Genomic DNA, 10,689 nt, shown 5'->3' on the forward strand with positions numbered 1-10,689 from the left:
TCACAGCTCTTTGCGAGCATCCCTGTCGGGCCTAACGCAGTAAAACGTGATCGGTAAAGTCCTGCTTTTACGCATTTTTCACTAGGATTACTCAGCTTCAGATTAAAAAAAAAAGTATCCAACAATGCAACACATTTCATATCTGCATGTAAAGTCTTATTTTGTTGGCTAACTGACAAAAAGAGCAGACAGATAAATACAGGAGAGGCAATAATTACAATAAAATTTTGGAAAAAATTAATAAATATCAGTACAAACTATCTGAACAGTCTAGTCTATAAACTAATACCTTTATCCCATTTATTAACAAGACTGTTTATGTATTAATGTCCCATTATTGTGTTTAATACTGGAAACTTTGGGGCTGCTCTTTTTAAGCTAGTGCACTGAGCCTGTAGACACGTAACATTAGATACATAACATTGACACACCGTCGATAACAATGACGGTTACCTTTACTTTTCTCCCTTCCTGTATCGTCTGTACTTGTTACCGAGCTCCGGGATGCAGCCAATCACGAAGCCGCACTGAAAGCCGAATAGATGGGAGGAGAAAAGGCTCCTGAGAACTCGCAGCAGATTCATCTGTTGCAAAGCTGCAGGAGTGTGGCAGTTGGTGCGTCCTGTGAGCTGAGACAGAAGAAACTTTGTTTTAAGGTAACATTGAGGAATGCACTGACACAGACGCATCGGGCTGCAGCGCTACGCGGAGAAGACCGAAGGATTATACACATTTTAAAACTGCTTCCTCACGCGTAAAAACCCTCATCTGGTTACTGGACTATGACCGAATTCTCCTTTCTGTGGAACCAGCGCGTTTTAGGACAAGTTGGTGTATTTAACTAGACTCGGGGAACTTGAGGTTTTGGCATTTTTCATGCCATTGTTGGAGGCTGCAGAGTGAAAACACTGTTCTGTGGACGATTTTGAGACGCCCCTGTGTGTGTCGAAGCCAAAGAGGATTTTGGAGCTGAAGACATGAAACCGTTTGTCGTATGCGCATTTCTGCTGTTAAAAGTAAGCTACAGTTTATTGCACGCTTTACCACCACATGAGCTAAAGTCAGATTTTCACTTTGACGTGTTTTATAAGGCGTTTCTTACTTATTCCACACTCGTGGCTTTACATCAGGGGTCTGTTTAAACTTGAGTAAACTTAATCCAGCTCAGTTTGCACCATTGCTCCCAAAGGAAATCTGTTTCACAACACAGAACCGTACTTCGTCAGGGCTGTCACACGACACATGTTGGTGAATATAAGCGTCAGAGGTGATAATAGAGTAAAATTAGTGCGTCTTTGAAAGGCTCTCTTGACAAAACTGGAATCGAACCGTGGTAAACATATTTCTCAGATGCACATGCTAAGACGAAGCCTACTGAAGACCTCCTTGGCACTATTTCTTCCTCTTCTTGTGTGTGTGTTTATTTATTTATTTATTTATTTATTTATTTATTTATTTATTGCAATCTCATTGTTTTCCCACGAAACTTCGCATTTTAAGCCCATCACACCGGCTACAATGAACCAAACACATAAAACAGGAACAAAACCCAGGATCACACCATTTATCAAGATTAAGCAGCCACATTAAAATAAATGGTGTATGATTTAAAGACAGATTATAGTTTCGGTGGTGTTTGATAGCATGCCATTAAGCCAGGATCAGGGTGCAAAGAAAACCTCTACCTCACAGTTGCAGACAATAATTTGACACTCATCTACCTGAAAAAGCCCATGGGGCTTGTAGTCCTGTCTAGACATGCTTTTTAAGAGTCAGAGCACTTTTGTTAGATCAAAGTGGTTAGATAAGGCTTTAGTTCTAAAAAAGATAGGTATCTCTTTATAATTATAATATCAGTAGGATTAATTTGTGGAATTTAAGATGCTTTTCATTTGGAAAAAACACAAAAGGAATCTTTTGTTTCCAAAAATAATTGTTTCATTAGTCACTATATGATTCAGTGTGGAAGTTGGGTGTTTTTCTACTACCTTAACTCTTTCTACAACACATTTTCCATTTAGTTTACTGTACGCGTTGATACATTTGTTGCTAGTGGCAGTTCCTGGTGAAAATGTGGCCTAGTCTATTACTACTGCTGGGGTCTGGATATCCGGAGCAAGGCAATTATCATCATTTTCTCCCAGTTTGTGGTGTTTGTGTGTGTGTGCATGCAAGGGGGTAGTTTAGTGTGTTCCCACCCTAATTTGAATTTCCACAGAGTAGGCAGACTTCAGGATCATTTAGTACTTTTAATTACCTCATTTACTTTGGTGAGAGTTGAAAACCGTTAGATGAATAGTTGGTGTATCTGCGCGCGCTGTCTCGTTTGATTTAGGATCACGGTTGTGGTAGAACCCTGTGTCCTTTAATTTGTCCCTCATGCTGCCTGCATACTGCACCAATAGCAGGACTGGGCACAGATGTGCTGCTCAGACAGGTTTCCCCTCTCAGCCTGGGCTGACTCTGCTGAAAGACCTCTCACTGTTGTTGCCACAGCCGGATTGTGAAATATCATGGGTCAGCATCTTCACAGGCGAAGAGCAATCTTTTCATGTTTATTTTCACACAGATTAGATTAACAGTGGAAACTCACATCCGCAGGCTTTAAAAGGGAGCTCACTTCAGAAAATGTTTCAGGCAGAGAGGCAGCTGAAATGAATTGTGTATGTGTGTTTGTGTGTGAGATCTCCGATGACTGAGTGACTCCAGCAGCCGTGGAGTTGAGAGCCCCATTGAAAGCTGTGCTCCTCGGTGGTCCGTCTGTTCTCACTGGGGAATCCCTTTAGATTGCAGCTTCTTACCTTCATGGAAAAAGCAACTGCAGCTTGGTTCCCCTCAGACTTTATATCCCCCCAGTACAACAGATAAGACCCAGAGGACTCTGAGGGAAATTAAACTTTGCTTGAAAAGTGAACATAATGACAAGGTATGACGTTGTAGCCACAGAAGCTATAGCAAGATGATTAACAAGAGCCAATAATTAAACGGAATCAAGTTATATACATGTTTAGAAAGCAAAGCGTGTCAATTTATGTGGCACGAAACTAAAAATAACAGTTTTTGCCTTCTGAGTTTACAAGCAACAAATAATTTAGAAGATGTTTTTTCTGTTATTATGTCTACTTTCTAGACTTAAACAGGAAACTCATCATTGTCCTGTAAAAGTATAATTTACTCCTCTTAGTACTTAAAGTTCAATTTACCCTTAAGGAGTACTATTTAATTTACATTGAGTAGATATTTATTCCTGTAAGGAGTAGATGTCAGTTCCCGCTGGTTTCCAGTGTGGCATGAATTAAATCTTTCATTGTATACTGGAGACCAATGGGTTAAGCGCCAAGCATTTGCCGGCGCCTGCTCTCCGTACAGTTGGCCCCCCAGCCAAGTTTAACGAGTTACACCAACCAGACCCACACCAGACGTTATAAAATGCTACAAATTCAAGCTCGAGGTCAACACCCCCCCCCCCCCCCCCCCCCCCCACACACACACCAAAAAAATGCCAAAAAACAAAACAGAGCCACTGTCACTAAATATTTACCAAAGGATAGATTAAGAGGCCAAAAGGTTATTAAGCACTTCATCAGTCACATGGAGAGGGCAAACCAGGGTTACCAGGATACCTCTGTGCTACAAGTTATTGTGGTTATGACGCCAACTCAGATATCCTGATTCCTCCCTGCTGGATCCTACCACCCCAGTCTCCTAAATGCCTCTGTTCTGGGTTGTGTGGCTGGTGTTCAGATATCATCAGGCTCCTCTGTAAGCTGTGCGGTCAAACCGGCTGTTGTTTTTGGTACGAGTCGAGCACAGTTTCAAAGCCGATTCGCCTGTATCATCAGCACGGAACATTTTGGGTTTCGCGACTGGAGTCACACCACTGTCTCTGTGTGTGTGTGTGTGTGTGTGTGTGTGTGTGTGTGTGTGTGTGTGCGTGTGTGTGCGTGAGTGTGTGGTTTTTATCTGGGGGGCTTTTGTTGGAGGCTACAGGTTCACACATGTCTCCTGAGTGTCTTGGCAGACTTCAGAAACAAAGAGAGACATCATTGAGGTTGTTTAGCTGTTACTTTTTTCCTTTGCAGGAGGTTAGTTGTTAGACATCTGTTTGCTCTTGTCAGGCCCCAGGCGGAGTAGGTCAATCTCCCTTAAATATGTGTGCATGTTTAAGATGCCGTTGCATAGAGCCTGGAGAAGGGCGTGTTAGTGAAATACTGACCTTCACAGTCACACCTGCGGGGCTTTGTGACTTCAAAGCGCTCCTCTTACCCAAACGGACACTCTCATGCTGAGCAGCCTTGGTTAACTGACACTCTTGCCTGGGGCCATCTCCTTTATTCCCAGTCACCGCCACAACCAGTATAGTTAATTCACACAGAGAGCGCTCATTCACACAGAATTTAGAATGAGTGGAGAGGCAGAAACTCAGATTTTTTCTTTTTTCTTTTACTTCTTTCACGCTCCTTTTCTGGTTGTTTTACTTCCCCCTTTATGTTTCATTCTTTTCAATGACCTAAAGCCATGTGATTAAATCCAGCAACTCCTGTCAGGCACCCTCGCTCCCTGCACAAGCTGTTAGGAATGTCTGATCTATTCGTCATGTCATAACTCAAGCTGGGACCTCCATTACCCACTTGCAGATAAGGATTAAGAGCACTTATGGGTGAAAACCAAGGCAGATCGAAAGATAAAAACAAGGCGGGTTTGGGGTGTGTGTGTGTGGGGGGGCATTTACAGTTTATCTTCTTTGCTGCTTCTTTAATCGTGCAGTCCTAAAACTTTATATCCAAAAATGGCCCAAACGTATGATTTGTTGCCTTAAAAAAAACCCAGTAGGGGTATCTTATTTTTCTTACTGTGTCACTTTTGCTGTAGGTTACTCTTGGAAATGCCTGTGCCAGCGGTAAGTTCACTGAATCAGGGGAGTGTTGCAGTCTGTGCCCTCCTGGGTTTGAAGTGAAGGTAGAATGTGGGAAAAAGGACACCACATGTGCACCGTGCCCAGAGGGTAAGCACTTATAATCTAATGTTACTACTCTGATTCAGCGTGTTTCAAGTGCCTCATCATTTTCTTCACCCAGTTTGACGCAGAGTTTGTAATCTTTCCCATAGGCAGATTTTCCTCATCTGAAGACCTTGGCTCTTGCCTTCCATGTGCTAGGTGTCCACACAGTATTCCCACTTTCTCTCCATGCTCTGCCACTCAAAACACACAGTGTGAATGTGACAAAGGCTACTTCTTTTTGAGCTCGTACAGCTCGTGCGCACCTTGCTCCAAATGCAATCGTGGTGAGGGGGTTGTACGGCAGTGTGGCTCTATGGGAGACACTGTGTGCGCCACCTGCGGCCCTGGAACCTTCTCGGAGGCGGTTCGTCCCACAGGTCCCTGTCAGCCTTGCGCTCGGTGCTCTGAAAATGAGGTGGAGATCCGGTCCTGCCTGCCCCAATCTGACACACTCTGCATGGGTGAGCTTTATCAAAGATTTAGACTCGGTAAATAAAATGCATAAAGGGACAGGGAAAGAAAAACTCCCTTTTAACAAGAATAAACCAAGAACCATGAATAATCATGGGGGAGGCTTTTATCAGCTGTAAAAGTTATTAAAATAAATTATATTAAAAATAAATTACCCAGTGGGTTGATTGGGGTCTTGATTTTATAACTGGCTGATAATTGGAAAATAAAGAATAGTGAGAGCTTTATCCTTTAAAGATCTGATGCAGGCAATAGTGCATAAAAAAGATGAAAGAGAGAGCTGAAGGGAAGGGGGAGACAAGCAGCGGAAGAGTCTCTGAAAAAATGAGGACATGTGGTCAACATCTGCATCTACACTTCACTTTGTAACACTGTGAATTGGGAAACATGAGTTGTGAAAAAGAGCCCACTTAAGTGCTGTAGTCCAATTGATATGAGCTTGACAGGTCTTTAGGTTAACTGTCTCAAAAACCTGAAGGTCAAGCGAGGCTGCTGACCCTGACAGCAAGTCTGCTCGCTCCCAAATGGCTACACCCGCTCTCCAGGAGTTAGGTCATCTGTGCACACCGTGGGTCCATAAGTCATGACTTTTTGACCCCTCGTGGGTCAGCACAGTACGATATACTGTTTGATCCCAAAATAGGCAGACGGCAGGAGGGAGAATCAGGCTGGAAACGGGGGCAATGAAAGGTCTGAAAACCTCAGGGGAGTGGGATAGCTGAGGCTATCATTACATCTGGTCCTAATTTATGGTGTGCAAATGTGTTCTGACGTGCAAAATGTGCACATGCAATGCTCCTCACTGTGGCGCATGTCCATCTCCTAATCTTCACAGAGAAGAAGCTGCACATTCTCTCTCGCCCCAGTCAAACCGATGCTCCTCGGTGGCCCGGCGTAACGGAGGACGGGAAGACCAGTCCTGCTCCTGGAACGACTGATTTAACCACACAGGAAGAGAGCGGCAACAGCAACATTCTTGTATATGTGTCTGTTCTGGCTGCTGTGGTGCTGGGTTTGCTTATTTATGTGGCTTATAAATGGTAGGTTTTCACTGAAGAAGGGTCCTTATTTTGAAATGTGCATAAGAATCTGTACATATTCCCCCAGTGATTAAAAATAGGACCTAATGGGTAATTAACTATCATTGTTTTTACTGTGGTCTTCACAGCTGGAGGTCATGCAAACAGAAGAAGGCGCTCTCTAAGGCCCGTGCAGCAGAGTTGGGAACATCTCCAGAAGGAGAGAAGCTTCAGAGCGACAGTGGTGTATTTCTGGATTCTTACAGCCTACAGGACAACCAGCCCAGCAAAGGTATGATAGCCACAGACGCTATGAAACTAAATTAAACTGATTTCAAATCATTCAAGCTTTCTAAAAATGTTGCTAAAACATCTAGCAGCTCCCCGAGAACAGTGGATACAAAAAAAAAAACAACCTTTCCACCCATCGCGGGTTTTTGTGATGTCAATATAAATAATTTCAGAGCTTTTTCCATCTTTAATATGACAAATAACCTCTGCAATTCAAATGAGAAGCAAACTGCTTAATGTGTAGTGTGTTTGTATAAGAGTGCACACCCTCATATAACTGAGGATTAACCAAAATCAACCGATTTTGTTAAACTAATCTGGTCACGGCAAAAAGGGCCACTGAGAGTTTACAAATTGTCAAATTGCTGAAAGGTATCAGTCAGGAGAAGGGTACAACAGAATCCCCAAGGTATTAAATATACCATTGAGCACAATGGAGACAGTCATCAACGAGTGGAAATAATATGGCACAATAGTGACTTTATCAAGAACTGGACACCCCTCAAAAAATGATGAAGAGATAACAAGAAAACTGGTCGGGGAGGCTGCCAAGAGGCCTGTAGAGACATTAAAGGAGCTGCAGGAAGTTCTGGCAAGATCTGGTTGTGTACTGCATGTGACAACAATCTTCATATTCTTCATATGTCTGTGCTATGTGGTAGGGTGGCAACACAGAAGCCTTTTTTTGCAGAGAAAAATACCCAAGCCTTGCTAGTTTTCCAGAACAAAATACATCCGGTCTTCCTAAAAGCATGTGGGAAAATGACAAGACTTGGAATTACAGCAAAAAAGTCCAAAGTTATGCACATCACCAAAAGAGCACAATAGCTACGCTGAAGCATGGCAGCAGCAGCATCATGCTTCAGCTGGAATGTCATCTTTCATCACAACAATGACCCGTAGCATACATCCAGATCAACAAAAGAATTACTTCAGCAGGGGAAGATTAAAATTTTGTGCCCGACATCTATAAACACACCAGGAAATCTGTGGGCGGACGTGAAGACAGCTGTGCTTAGGAGACAACGCGAGGGAGGGTGAAGACATGTCACGCTGATAGAGTTCTACCTAAAAAGACTAGATGGTGTTTTAAAATAAGAAGTCACTGAAGCAAAGTATTAGGTTAAGGGTGTGCATATTTATGCAACCAGGTTGACAGTTTTAAAGTTTTTAAGTAACAATAACAATGCTTGACTTTAATGATGAGAAGAAGGCCAAAGGGTAATGTTTATTGTTGTTTCTCCCACGCTTTTGGAATTTTAGTTCATTCCTCGTGACCAAACACTTTCAGCTCACGCTGCTTTCTTTAAAAGCCTGAAAAGTATTTTCAGTGCCTCTAAATGAGAAGTGAGGACATTTCAGGAACCAGTCCTAACTTGGAAATACGCCGAGGAATGATTTCTTGCTGGAAAGTCGAGCGATTACAGTTTATCCACTCAGCGCATTGTGTTATTCTTTTAAATGACGTGGTGCCTCAGACAATCCAAGACATCAGTCATATGTTATTATCTCAGCTGTTGTTTTTAAACATCTGATTCTTCTCGGCGAAACCTTTCTTCCATGCCCAGGGACGTTTGCTGCTTTACCGATGAGTTTTTAAAGTTATGCATGATGCCGCCTGCCGTGTCTCTTGGAAGTTGACGTGCCGTGAAAATCCCTTTTAAATCACGTGTGTTTGGTCTAACCTCCTCTGTTTTTGAGACAACTCCATGAGCTTTGCCGCGTTTATTGGTTAGCTTGGAAACTTCCACAGGAGGAATTTCATTTTCAAGTTCATCCATTATTACTATTTTATTATAATAAAATGCAACTGTATTTTGCAGGGGTTAATTTAAGAAAAGCGATTTGATTGAATATATATGAAAGCAAGTTCAAAAAGTTATATTATAACCATTGCTCCGTTTTATATAAGCTTGTCTGCAGACTGATGTCTTGCAGACAAGCCATGTATTGCATTGTGGCTTTCAGAAACCAACACTAAAACTAAACAAAGTCTCTTTGTTTGGATGAAATCTCTGTATCACCTTTAAGTTTTCAGTGTTTTCCACAACAACTGTAAACTTCCTAATTTTGCAATAATTAACTTGGTATTTCTAAAAGGACACAATTATTCTAGCGCCCATGTTTGTGGTATTTTTTATAGCTTTTGATAATATACTGTAAGCACTGCTACTGCTTTTCGGACAGATGTGGTAACTTTGGTTGGATTTTGTTTTCACAGGTAACATGAGAGACAAGCAGGACAGCCGTCTTTACACGAACCTACCTCCACAAAGACAGGAAGAGGTGGAGCGCCTCCTGCAAGAAGGAAGCGGCCGAGGCTGGAGGCACCTTGGCGCGGCGCTGGGTTATGAGCCTGAACAGCTGGATCTGTTCGAGCGGGGAGAGGCCCCGGCCCACACACTCCTCTCTAACTGGGCCCAGAAAGAAGGCTCCACTCTGGGACTGCTGTGCTCTGCAGTGGCCCGCATCGAGAGGCCCGACATAGTAACAGCTCTTAACTGTCCCGTGCAGGGGGTGTCTGTGGTCTGACAACTTCTCGACCCTACGTGTGAAATTCAGAGACTCAGGTGAAAAACTCTGACATGATGAGAGGTACTCTGATATCACCACCTCTGCCACTGATGGGTTTTTTAATCTCTTTTTTTTTTTTTTTTACCTTCTGAACCTTTACTCCAGTTTATGTCACCACTTGATTGTACATTGCTCTAACTGCATGACTGATTCTCCTGTTAATGTGTCCTATCAACACATAAGCAGGACGCTAACGGTATAAACTGTTGTATATCTCATCACTGCAACTGATGCTACCAGTGAGAGAACAACCTGATCATCTGGGATGACGTGGAAAGATCTCCTCTCACACAACAATAAGAGCATTTACAGTGTTGTTTATACGCGCACACTACTATGTCTTGTAAATATTTAGTTAGTGGCAGGAAGCGAAATAACATGTTTACATGTTGCATGAGTTTTATTATTCAGAGACATCATAAATTAGATCCATCCCTATGTAAAAAAACTCCAAATATATATTCACATATATGTATCCCGCCCCACGTTGTTGTACAAATGCACACAGGTTACGTCATCATGTTTTTAGTATGGCTAGCCTTTTTGTTATGACTCACAACTGAAGCAACCACTATGGTACAGCTGATTTTGGCATGTTTTTTGCCTGTCCAGTATAATGTGGCTTTTCCTAAAGGGGATCATTTGTGCGGGTTTAATGGGCATGTGGTCTGATTTCTTCAGGAGAACACCAAGGTCATATCTCTGTAATTGTCCCCATTATTGCTTGTAGTTTATATTTTTTATAAGAACACTTTTATCTTGTATGTAGATAGGAACTGCTCACTAGGTTGTTTGTTAAAAGTTATTGCCTATTCTGTTGGGTTTTTTTTAATCTTTTTTTTTTTTTTTTCTGCTGCAGCCACAAAGTAGCTGTGGTCATTTACACTGAGGAAATATCAAGCACCGTCAGATTCTGCTAAACAACTTTCTTAGCGCTTTCTGTCATCATTCAAGTCATCATTTAATTGTAAACGCTTTAAATGTTAAGGGGTTGGTAAAGTCCTGGATTAAAGTGGAAATTTGTGAAGATGCAGATGGAATTTTCCATTTTAAAATGTAGAAAAAGTTCTCAACATTAATCCTTGTGTTCAGCTTGACACCTTGTTTTTGTATTTATTTTAACACCACTTCAAGTCAGAAAGTAAATAAAACCTATGAGATATCTGTGGTGGCCTAGTTGTCATTTAACAAATACCCTTACAGCCACTTTGTTAGGTATAACTGTTTAGTAAGTAAGTTTAGTGAAAAAGTATCTAATCAGCCAATTTCAGAAAATGCTGATTTGCTGGGATTTTAATCACGGAGTTCACAGAGACTGGTCTAAAAGGAGAA

The 10,689-nt window shown here is 42.0% G+C and overlaps 1 protein-coding gene across 1 annotated transcript; it reads left to right on the plus strand.

Moving 5' to 3' along the window:
* Positions 1–573: 573 nt before the first annotated feature.
* nradd (neurotrophin receptor associated death domain) lies at positions 574–10,525 on the plus strand. Its single transcript, XM_080895706.1, has 6 exons — positions 574–1,016; positions 4,873–5,005; positions 5,110–5,463; positions 6,309–6,513; positions 6,642–6,784; positions 9,005–10,525. The coding sequence occupies exons 1-6, from the start codon at positions 978–980 to the stop codon at positions 9,313–9,315; spliced, it is 1,185 nt and encodes a 394-aa protein (XP_080751832.1). The 5' UTR covers positions 574–977; the 3' UTR covers positions 9,316–10,525.
* The last annotated feature ends 164 nt before the right edge of the window (positions 10,526–10,689 follow it).

Source organism: Rhamphochromis sp. 'chilingali', assembly GCF_963969265.1.
Source record: "Rhamphochromis sp. 'chilingali' genome assembly, chromosome: 11".
NCBI classification, from domain to species: Eukaryota; Metazoa; Chordata; class Actinopteri; order Cichliformes; family Cichlidae; genus Rhamphochromis; species Rhamphochromis sp. 'chilingali'.